The sequence below is a fragment of the Rhinolophus ferrumequinum genome, chromosome 17, assembly GCF_004115265.2.
Source record: "Rhinolophus ferrumequinum isolate MPI-CBG mRhiFer1 chromosome 17, mRhiFer1_v1.p, whole genome shotgun sequence".
NCBI classification, from domain to species: Eukaryota; Metazoa; Chordata; class Mammalia; order Chiroptera; family Rhinolophidae; genus Rhinolophus; species Rhinolophus ferrumequinum.
The window spans coordinates 30,639,316-30,651,114 of NC_046300.1; the positions used below are offsets into that span (position 1 = coordinate 30,639,316).

The 11,799-nt window shown below is 42.1% G+C and overlaps 2 protein-coding genes across 6 annotated transcripts in view; one reads left to right on the forward strand and one right to left on the reverse strand.

The window, feature by feature from the left end:
- OXNAD1 (oxidoreductase NAD binding domain containing 1) overlaps positions 1 to 5,035 on the reverse strand; it is a 35,807-nt gene extending 30,772 nt beyond the window's left edge. For 2 of the 4 annotated variants that reach the window (XM_033132713.1, XM_033132712.1), the window contains exons 1-2: positions 4,682 to 5,035; positions 134 to 289 (exon numbers count right to left, since the gene is read on the reverse strand). Coding sequence is in view for 2 of the 4 variants with exons in the window: in XM_033132712.1 (XP_032988603.1) it covers positions 134 to 193 (60 nt within the window). In the remaining 2 variants the exon portion in view is untranslated. Of the gene's footprint in view, positions 1 to 133; positions 290 to 2,134; positions 2,152 to 4,681 lie in introns of those variants that run through there. The other 2 variants (XM_033132711.1, XM_033132714.1) reach the window with 2 other exon arrangements.
- A 212-nt stretch (positions 5,036 to 5,247) lies between these two features.
- Positions 5,248 to 10,850, forward strand: DPH3 (diphthamide biosynthesis 3). Of its 2 annotated transcripts, XM_033133084.1 has the most exons (3): positions 5,248 to 5,503; positions 6,062 to 6,136; positions 9,543 to 10,850. In XM_033133084.1, exons 1-3 carry the CDS (start codon positions 5,396 to 5,398, stop codon positions 9,606 to 9,608), a joined length of 249 nt encoding a protein of 82 aa, XP_032988975.1. In that variant the 5' UTR covers positions 5,248 to 5,395; the 3' UTR covers positions 9,609 to 10,850. The 2 variants fall into 2 exon arrangements, with proteins under 2 accessions (XP_032988975.1, XP_032988976.1); XM_033133085.1 differs by lacking the exon at positions 6,062 to 6,136.
- Positions 10,851 to 11,799: the final 949 nt, after the last annotated feature.

Here is an 11,799-nt window from a genome sequence, read left to right on the forward strand (position 1 = left end):
TATTTTTCTCTCTAGTAGATGAAAAAAGTATAAGGCCTCTTTACCTCACGCAAGAGTACTAAATGTAGTTTCTCTCCTTTAAATGTGCTAAACCAAAAAATGGCGTGTTATTCATTGAAAGAAAGAAACTTACTTTAGAAGTCCATGAGATTTTAGGAGTCATTAAGTATATGGCTGGCTGACTGAGTGACATGCAATATTTTGGTGCTGGTATTATACTGAGACCTTCAGATATACACCAGTTGGAACACAGACAGTGTTTCCATATATTGAAATTCTCACAAAGTTCCTGCAAGGGCAGAGACAACATATAAGAACAATATTTTGGGAAACCTAGAAAGCACTACTCTTAGCTGCAAAAGGAAAGGCTCATTATAATCAGCAGGCATCAACTCACAGCGAGTCTACTCTTAATTATACCCTTTCCATCAATTCTCCCTCCTTATGTTTCTACTTTTCTTTTTTCTGATTGGTCCCCCACCCCTTCCCCTTTTCTGATTGTTTCTCTTACTGCTTCTTTTTCATCTTTCTTGGTTTGTCTTTAACTCTTGCTACTTAGGATATCCACCCATGAAAGACCAGACCAATTGCTGGAATGATACAGTTAGTGTCATTTAAGGCCAAGTCGCCTGATAAAATTTAACTGATGTATAGTTTAATATGGAAACATTGTACTACTTAATGTTCTAGACAACTACTGCGAAAATAAACTGTCCCCACATAAAATACAGCTTTTAGAATTATGCTGTTTGAATGGTCAACTAAACTAGAAAACAAAGAAATGTTAATTTTAAAAGCTGTTCTCTTCAAAATTCTAAAATCTTATAGTAACCATGACCAAGAGTGCCACCTACTGGTAAATAAAGGGTAGTTTTATCAAATTGTGTTCAAGGGACTTCCAAAGCAATAGGTATTTAAAAAACAAAACTACTTATCTTTTGAAATATATCTAATGGTTTCATATATTTAATGTAATACACAATTAACTATGTAATATTAACACATATTAATTTCTAAAACCATAACAAACAAGAATATCCCATAAATGTTTGTATCCTCATAGGACCTCCCTCACCAAAAAACTCTTAATTAGCTCTATTTCCAAAACAGAGAAAATTAACATAAATTTAGGATTTAAAAGGAACTATACTGGTTTCTGTTCAGTAAGTACACTCAATTTATTTAACAATTAAGGGGGTGCCAGGCACTATTTTAGGCCATTGAGACACAGTAAAGAACCAAACACAAGGTCCTTGCCATCGTGAAGCTTTTATTCTAGTGTGTATGACAGATAATAGTAAACAGGTAATTAATGAGACACTTACAGGTTACAATGAGTATGATAAAGAACATCAGAGTGATGGGGTGGGTGTGGGGGTATCAGGAAAGGTGTCTCTCAACACATCTGGGCTGAGACCTGAATGATGAGGAAGAGGCAGCTAAGCAGCCGTCAAGGGCAGAGCACTGGGGCAGAGGCCCGATCACAGAAACGAGCTTGGTGTGTTAGAGTAACCATCGCCAGTGTGACGGGACAACAGGGAGCCGGGTGATATGAGATGCAGTGGAGCAGGCAGACCATGCGCGGTCACATCAGGCCATGGTAAGGGTCTAGACCTCATTCTATGGGAAGCAACTGGAGAAGCTGAATAAACCAGGAGAGGGACATGATCGAATTTACATTAAAGGACTGCTCAGGCTGCTATCTGAAGAGCTGCTCATAGAAGAGCAAGAGCTCAGGCAGGAAGTCCAGTCAGAAGGCTCCGTTTCAGGTTAGTGTAGCACAAAGCTACCGAGATGACAGAAGTAGATCAGCATACAATGTATTTTGGAATTAGAGCCCTAGGACTTGTTGATAGATTGAATGAGGTGTGAGAGAGCAGTGAGAGAAAGAGAAAAACCAGGAATGCCTCAAAGAGCACTAATACACTGAAATACAGTCAATTCACAGAAATATCATGTGATTTAGAAGCCAAGGTGCCACTGAGGAAGCAAAGGGCTTCCCAGAATTTGGCATCTGGTAGGGGAACCCTAGTGGTATACAAGTTATTTCAAGAGTGCTTGACTTGGAATCCGTGGAACTGGGCTCAGATCTGACTCCCTCCTGTTTTTTGGTCTTGGGCCAGTTGCCTCTTACCATTTTTAAATGGGACTGCCAACATCACCTCAGTGGATTGCTGAGAGAAATAAATGTCTACGGAAGTATCTGGCAAGCAAGAAGAGTGTTACAAATAAACCAACCCAAATACATTAACCCCCCGCCTCCCTGCCAAACATCTAGAAAGGTAGCGGTTTGATATTACCAATACACAACTCCCCTTAGCTGATATACAACAGCACTCACAAAGTAGTTTCTATTACATGATTATGACCTACTTCTAAATTGGATCTTATGCTACAAATTTTGGTCACTGTTATTTTCTAGATCAGGAGTGTTATCATTTTATCATTAAACTAAAAAAAAAACTTTAAGCCATAAATTTGTGACTTCAAATGATCCCGTAGCAACTAGTAAACCTGCTTTTGTCACACTTTCAGGGTCCAAAACATTATAGAATGTTTCCATTACCTTTCAGGAATAAATGTAAAGTTTAGTAATCACTGTAATGTTTGGGGGGGTTTTTTAAAATGCTGGGTGGAATAAAACAAGCACGTCACATGTTTGGCTACAGTTTTATTTTCTTCAGCACACTATGAACTCAAATTGGGCAGAACCACATAGGGAACCAGCTCAGGCAGACAGAGGGTATGGCTAACAGAGCGCAGGATGAAAACAGTATGGAAGGCCAAGAAGACCCCCAAACCTAGGTCTCAATGGAATCAGCACTGCTCTAGTGAAAATCTCAGCAGCCTGCAGAGCTCCAGGGCTACTGTTTCATCTAGCTCTGCTTCACACCCTCATATCACAGAGGGCATCAAAGGGATGACAAGTCTGGGTTCTAGGGTCAGACAGTTGTTGAGTTCTCACCATAACTTACTGCCACTTACCAGCTTTACCTCTTTAGGCAAGTCTCCTTAGCCCCCAAACCTCAAGGGCCCCAATGGTGAAGATGGGATTAATGATACCTATACCTCACTGGGCTGTTTTAATGACATAGTGCATGTAAACCATTTGGTACAGTGCCTGGCACATAGTGTCAATTATTATTCATTAATGCTTCATTACTTTTTCTTCTTCCATTTTAAGTAATACACAAAGTATTGGAAAAGTACAAAGAAATTATACAGAAAAATTACCCAACGACCCCTATAACTTTTAGGACTACTAACCTCAGATTTTAAGATTCCCCAATGAATTGTTTTGAGAGATCCAAATTGCTTTCTAAAAAGTCTACCAATTTATACTTCCATGAACCAAATACGACTGCACCCAGCACCCATTTCTGTACTTTCAGAAATGGCTGGCTCATCTTTAATTTGTAGGTACTAATTCCCAGAAGCACTGGAGAACTAAAGATGGTTCCCAACCTCAAAACGCTCACTGGGACTACAGAATAGACACTGGTGACTCTCCCCTGTCCTCCTGACCCCAAGAGGGTACCTGGGAAGTATCTGTGTCTACAGGGATATTAGGGAGTAGCCAAGGGGCAAAGTGGGCTTTACTAGAATTTCTCCTTTGCTTAAACAGAGCAGAATCATCCCAGTTAACGCTCCAAAGGTATAAAAATCTTCCCTAACCGCTGAGTAGATCTCCAATTATGCAAAATAGAGTGTTTGTGAGGCTTTTGAAATAATCCTCTACGAACTCCTTTAATGTAACTTCTAGATTTTCTCCCAAAGACCCCTCTGCCTCCAGCTTTTCAAGCCTCAAGAGAGCTAAACCAGGTGGAACTTCACTTTCAGTGGGCATAAAATTGGTAACTTCATGCAAACATTTGAGTGTGTGTACATAAATAAGCATAGGGATGTTTATATATGTGAATATAAACTAAATACGGCACATATGATTGCTGAACGACAGCATAGGATGTTAGATCTGAACGGGAACTTGTAAGTCAGCTCTAATCCAACCCATTTTAGTCAGAAAAATAAAGCCCAAAAATGTAAATATCCAGCTCCCAGAGCTAGTTCACAAGTCAGATTCTGAGCACAGATCTGCTTCTCAATAGCACTTTTTTCACTGCACTGCGTTCCTTCTCTACCACGATTTGAATTACTGCCTAGTAATGAAGCAAAACCCCCATGGAATCCGGTTATACCAAAATACACACTAGCACTGCTTCCAAGACAAAGCACCTTTTATTTGCATTTCGCTTCAAGGTATAAAGAAGCCTCGTGGTAATAATGCTGTGACTGCTGAGGCCATTACTTTTACAAAAAAGAAACTGTGGTTCACATAAATAATTTGTTCCCAGGCTTTGGGGACAGGCAGCCTCTTCATTTCCTAGGTGTATGATTTGGGTCAAGATTCCCAATTCTCTGTATCTTAGTTTGACGATAAATAATATGGAATAACATCTAAACTCCCAAGGTCGATGGAAGAATTATACTTAGCGCAATGCCTGGCACATAGCAAACTCCCTGTTAAAAGGTGATGTCATTACAAATCACTATAGTAAATAATGATATATGCTTGGCAAACACAGGACTAAAACTCAATCTGCCTCCCAGGTCTTGGTCCTTTCAGCAACACAACTTGGGGCATTTGAATATAATCTGGGCCGAGGAAGAGGCGTGGGGGTACCTGAAGAGCCGAGTGCAGCCAGGAACTACAAGCTACGCGTCGCCCTGAGCTCAAGGTCACCCGGTGAATTGAAATTCCAAGGGAGCTTTTCGTCGGTCACTGGGAAGTCACGGAGAAGATCACGAAGGCTGAGCTTCTCCAGCCAGTGCCGCCGAAGACCAAGCAAAGCTGCGGCTCTTTCCCCAGGGGCACCGAGTGCCAGGACTGTGCTACCTAGGCCTGCGGCGGTCTTCAGCGGGGCCTGGGTAAGGCCTCTCTAAGGTCCACGGACTAAAATCCACACGACAACAGCCGCAGGGAAACTCCTCCACGCCGCCATCACTACACCTATCGGGCAGCTCCGGGCCAAACTCCGCCTCGGGTGCCTGAAAGCTTCCGGTGTCCGGGGCGTGACAGGGCGGTCACGCGCGCGATCCTCATATTCTATTGGCCACTTCCGTCCAATGGGTGAAGCGGGGCGGGACACCACTGAGCCGCGAGCGCTGTCTTCCAGTGTCTCCGCCCCCTTACTCAGCCATCTCCATGGTGACCGTCACAGGTCACCCATTTGGCCTCGGAGCCCGCAGTTGCGTCATGTCTATGCGCCGGAAACGATAGTTCCGGCCCCGGGTGCGTGGTGGCAACCCCAGCTGGGGCCGGCATTCGCCAAGTTAGACCGACCCGGGTCGGTGTCGGGCGGCCGGGGTGACAAGCCCTCTGCTGGCCCCAGTGACGATGGCGGTGTTTCACGACGAGGTGGAGATCGAGGACTTCCAGTATGACGAGGACCTGGAGACGTATTTCTACCCCTGTCCGTGTGGGGATAACTTCTGCATCACCAGGGTAACTTCTGGATCCCACCAGGCGACTCATCGGAGCAGGCGCGCTTTTGCTCTACGATGTTGCTTCCGCCGATCAGTCGCCCATCCGGCTCATAGTTATTCACGCCCATTTTTATCCTGTTTGTGAATCTCCCCAAAGTTGATACTCTGAGCTGTCAGTGGGCCCATCATCTGGCCTTTAGTCGGGATGGGGAGGCGGGCAGGGAGGGAGTGGCTGGCTGGGAGCATCAGACTTCTCGCCATCCTCCCCGACTTGGCGTCCCACGTCGGGTCCCACTTCTTGGGATGCCTTTTTGGAGGAAGGAACGTGTTTTTGTCTTCCCAGAGGTTTTGAGGCGACTGAACCTTGACTAGCCTTCCTGGGTGTTTTCCCCAAGAGACGCTTCCATGGAGAATGCGGTCTCCAAGGACGTTTCTCTCGGAAGGCCCTTTTGGCCCTCACTTACCTTGCAGGGAGGCAGGCCACAAAGGAGCTTGCCCTTATGAGTGGGAAGGTTTGGGAGGAGGAGATTGCCAAGGGAAGACTTTGCTGATCATACGGTGTTTGGTTTTGTTATAGGAAGATTTGGAGAATGGGGAAGACGTGGCAACGTGTCCTAGCTGCTCTCTCATTATAAAAGTGATTTATGACAAAGTAAGGGGTCGAATTCTAAAAGGTGGGGGGGAGGGTTTCGATCCAAGAACCTAGAACAGTCTGTCTATAGGTAAGGCAAGGGGGGATGTTTTCTAACAGTGTGTTAGGTAAATACTATGTTTTTTATAGCAATTTTTAAAACCCATTAATAGCCGTATTGTAAATTAAAATTTTTAAAGTTCTAATTAACTCATTTTGGCTTTGACGGGGCAATAAAGGAAACTGCTCTGTATCTAATGAAAATTATTGCTTACTTACTAAATAAATATAAAAAAATAATTATACAGGTTAATTCATTGACGGTCTTTATTCCTCCTTTATTTAATCAGTAATTAAAATTGTTCAGAGTTCCTAGACTTTTTCAAGGGAACAATTGCATCATATTCTTTCCTGGTTTATACATAGAATACCTGCAATATATTGTTTGAGAAATAGTCGTAGTTGCAATTTTACAATTTCATTTTAGCCTTTAGTTGTCGTATTGTTTTTCACCCAGGGGTATTAACAATAGAAAACAAAATAAATGTTATCACTGCCCAGCCCCACCCCAACTTTAGGTTAGTACTTTGAATAAAGTCTTAAGTAAGAAGCTTAACATTCTTCTTTTTGAGACATAATTGACATAAAAGAAAGCTTAGCATCTTAAGGATGAGCTCTAAAATGAGTTTAGGGAAGGTGGGAACAAGGTAGTTAGCTTCATGAGAGAAGCAGACAATAATTTAGACTATAATTTAGAAGTTTACTGATTTATTCTTGTATTAAAGTGTGTTCTGGGAAAAAAAGAGAACAGGGTAAAGGAGATCAAGAGTGCTGGTATGAGAAGAGGTTGCAATTTTAAATAGGGTGATCATGGCTGGCCTTATTGAGCAAAGATAGAAAGAGGTGAGGGAGTGAATTCTGTATATACACAGGGTAAGAGCAGCCCGGCAAAGGGAACTTTCAGTGAAGAGGCCCTAAAGCAGTGCAAGGAGGCCACTGTGACCAGAGCAGAGTAAATGAGGGTGAGAATCATCCAAGATGAATTAGTGGAGTGGGGCAGATCACAGAGATGTTTGTGGGCCACTTTAAGGACTTCGGCTTTTCCTGTGAATGATATAGGGATCCATTGGAGGATTCTTGATCAAAGAAGTGCCATGATCCAACTCAAGTTTTAAAAGAGGGATTCTGGCTGCTGTGTTCAGAATAGACTATGAAGGAGCAAGGATAGAGGCAGGAAAACCAGGGAGGAGGCTGTTAGACTAATCAAAGGAGGGGATGAGTAGCTTGAACCAGGCTGCAGCAATGGAGGTATTGAGACGTGGTTGAATTCTGGATACACTTTAAAGGATAGGGTTTTTTTTATTGATTAGATATAGGATATGAGAGGAGTCAAGGATGATTTCAACATTTGTGGCCTTCATAACTGGAAGGATGGATTTACCATCATCTGAGGGGGAGGTGACTGCAGATAGTGGGGCAAGAGTGGACATACTATGTTTGAGAGGTCTATTTTTCATCCAAGTGGAGCTGGTGAGAAAGCAATTGGATATGTAAGCATAGCATTCAAAGAGTGTTCAGCTGGCACTGTAAATTTGGGAGTTGTCAGCATATAGGTAGTATTAGAGCCATGAGATCGGATGAGATCACCAGGACTATGCATGTAGTAGAGATGGACAAGAAAAAAGGACTGAACTTTGGGCCACTGCAACATTAAAAAATCAGGGAGGGAAGCTAAGAATCAGCAGAGCTGGCCAAAAAGGAGCAACCACTGAGGAAGGAGGAAAGCCACCGGTGTCATATCCTGGAAGCCAGATGAGGAAAGGTGGAGGAAGTGATCAGCCTTATTAGATGCCACTGATAAAAAGATAACAAAAAATTAACAGTTGGCTTTAACAGGGATGCCATTTGTGATGGTTATAGGAGCTGTGTCAGTGGAGTAAAGGAGACAGAGCCAGATGGGTGGAAAACCTGTTGGAGAGAATGAGAGAAAAATAGGAAGCAGCAAGTACAGACATTTCTTTCAAGGATTTTGCTGCAAAGGGGAGCAGAGACATGGGACAGTAACTGGTGATGATGGAGAGGGCTTACGGTGGTAGACATTCAGCTACATGGGTGAATGTAGACAAAGGAAGTTAGATTTAACCAGGGTTATGGTTTTGCCAAGTGAATAGGATGGAGTGAGAGATGAGCAATTACCATAATTGACCATGAATTTAAACTAGATAAAGAAAACATTAAGGGAGTGAGGGGGCAGTGAAAAGGTGGTAGGATGACTACACTGGATATCCCAGAGGAGTCGGAATGAGGGATCCAAGAGGGGAAGATGATAGCAACAGAGATGAATAGTGATGATATAGTCTCATGACAAGATTCAAAGTTGGTGGGTTTTAGAGAGGGAAGGAGAACAGTGGCAGAGAGGAGCAACCAGCCCCTCCGCCAGACTCTGTAGTACTGGGGCTCCGAGAGAACACAGAGCCTCATTTCAGGGATTACAGGGGAAACAGTGTCCTTGCAGGCTGGCCTCTTCTCCACCTCAGCGTTGTGGGCATTTTGGGCTGAATAACTTTGTTGTACAGAGCTCCCCTGTGCAGTGGAGGGTGTTAAGTAACATCCCTGGCCTCTACCCATTAGCCAGTGCACCCCCTTTTTCAATTAGGTCAACGCAAAATGTTTCCAGACATTTCCAGATGTCCCCTGGAGACAAAATCAACACCACACCACCACTACTACACCTTGAGAACCACTGTGTTAGAGCAGAAAGGACATTTAAAGAAGAGGTTGAGAATATGGAGCATTGTGCTGATGATGGACCATAAATTCCAAAGAGCACAGTGGTTCCAGGTGCTGGGCAGGAGTGACACAGCAACAGGGACAGAATACAGACTGATCCTATGGTGATCAGATTGCAGGAGATGAGGGTAACCTGGGAGGCAGAGATTTCTTGTAGCTGACATAAGCAGGATAAATAATCAGAAATTGGACTTCATTTCTAAAGTAGCTAACATTGCAGATTAACTAAAAGAGCTATCCTCGTTAGTTGAAGTAATTACTTTGAAGGGGACAGGTATTTGAATGACCAAATACTGAAGTGGAGAAGTTTTTGTGTAAGTAGTAATTAATACAGACGCTTAAAAGGTGTGGCAATGTCTTTATAAATGATTTCTGAGAAGTGGATGCTCTGTAGTAAAGATGAGCATGTTTGTTTATAAGATACGGTGCTTAATATTAAATATGAATTCAGGACTAAAAACTGATACACTTCTAAGTTTACAATTCTGGTGCTGACATTGACTCTTTGAACATGGATGAAGTGATAAAGCAATGAAAAAACTCACAGAGCTGGATTGATTCTGTAAAAAGATACAAGTTTAATATTGATGCATTTGTAACCCAGACACTCAATGATTAATATTTTGTTCTTTCTTAGGAGCAGTTTATGTGTGGAGAAACCATCCCAGCTCCTTCCACTAACAAAGAATTAGTTAAATGCTGAAAAAGACTCTAAATCCAAATCCTGAACAGTTGGGAATGAGCCAAGCTGGAAAAATCAAATGCAAAATTACTGGCTTCTTCATGAGGACAACCATTTTGTAGTTTGCTATTCTGTGCGAGTGTGGATTCTTTCTATCAGATGCTGAGTTCATCTCCAATTAAAGAAGCAAGTCCATAACGTGACATACCTGGATTTTGTGCTTAGAACTTTGGATTGGAAAAAGTAGTCTTAATTTTCCATCTGAATTTAAAGGAAGATAATTTCAAATCAGTGCTTTCTTTTCCTCAGTTTTGTTATTTTTATGTCTTATAACTATTTTATTATCTGATAATAGTATCATCTACCTCAAAGTCATTAGGATTTCTTATTTTAAAAGGTATTTTATTTTTAAATTGGTTAGTAAGATTATTAAAATTAGCGCTTTTTGAAATTTGACATCAGCTTTGCTGTTCTAAACTTAAGAAAATCAGTTTCCACTCCAACCCTGTCTTCTCAGTCCTGCCGCTATTAGGATGTTACTGTTCTGTTAAGCGTGCCTTTTCCATTATACTTCATGCTTTGAGTCCTGGTCATGGTATTAGAAAATACACTGAGAACACAATTGTTTCAGAGCTAAAAGTGAGAGAGAAAAGTCAGAAAGTGAAATAGTCAAAGAACATGGTGTTTCCTTACCGATATTCTGCACGTTCCTTGAAAATCAGGATAAGATAAAAAGAAAAACAGCCAAAGGAAGTGAAATTGCTAACAGAATGACAGGCAAAAATCGTGCCAGTTTAGTAAATGTTTGAATGTTGTTGCCAGATCAGATACTATTTCTTTATCTGAGTTCTTAGTTGTTACTTTGTAGATACAGCTAATGAAATTGCATTGTAGATAGGGGTTAATGTCTTCATGGCCGGAGGCAGGGCTTTTAGCATTACCACAAAATCAAGTCGCTACTCCTAAAAGGTAAATCTTTTACAACTCTTGTATTTGCTGAGGATGAACTTGAAAGTAAGATGCCTATTCTAAATAAGTACGCCCCTGAGAGCACATCTAATAAGCCTCTATAAGTTGCAACCAAACCAAACATTCGCTCTTACAGAGAAATGTTGCCCTGTGGAAAAAGAACTATATAAAGACAGGCTATCAGTCTTCCTTTGCTACAGTGCTGAGAGTAGCTAGAAATTAGAATTGCTTACATGGAAATTCAAAAATTCCCTTTATAATATACAATTTTGCTTTGTATATATAATAAAGTTAAGAAAAAAAAAACAAGAACTGAAATCTGGTAGGTTGTTTAGGGAATGTGTCCTGCAATTAGAGAGAAAAAGAGCTTGCCAGAATGTGACCACTCTATTACTGATTGAGAAAGGTGCTGCACACATTCATCAGGGTTTAAATTAAAACAGGTGAGTGGCCTTTTTTTACCTGCTGGCAGCATGGCTGTGCAGCCATTAGACTGAGACAAATCACCAAAAAATGTGTGCCAGAAGTGCTTGGTGTGTCACACGAAGCATATGGCAGCTTCTGGATGTGATGAGAAATCTCATTGCCGTTTGGGACGTTGACATCCCAGAAGTGATCCACAGCGGCTGTGGAACCAGTGATGGCTCGGATGAACAGAGTAGGTGCTGACTGGTGGGAATGACTGCAGAGAGAAATGGACTGTCCCGTACACAAATGTCGATGGTTTTGTAGACACTGAGGACGCCAGCTGCCTCCGCTGATGATGATTTCAAACAAGAACAGACACCCTTGATGTAGATCCGAGCACAGAACAGCAGGAAGAACAGGTGTCCCGAGTCCACACATCCAGTAGCAAAGAAGCATAAACAGCCACCAGTGATCAGTGAGAAGCTGCCATCATAGGAACGATTTTGTTTCCTACGCAACTGAGTCACTAAATTTGTTAGCTATAAAAGAACACATCAGGACTTCAATTTCTGTTAAGCAGAAAGTAAAGCCAGGGTCTTTCAGACATGACTAAAACTCTGTGTGATGTATGTGCCTTATTTATCTCAGCAGACATTTCTGGAGCACCTGTGAGCACCTTTGGATTTTGTAATCCAGCCTCTTGTCTCTTACTGGCTCTATCATCTTTGGCAAGTGCAGTGGACTCTTCATCTGTACACATATGAGACTGGGTCAAGTGATATCTGTAAGTTCTGTATTTTTAGGTTACGTAGCTTGCAGGCTGAAATGGTTATTG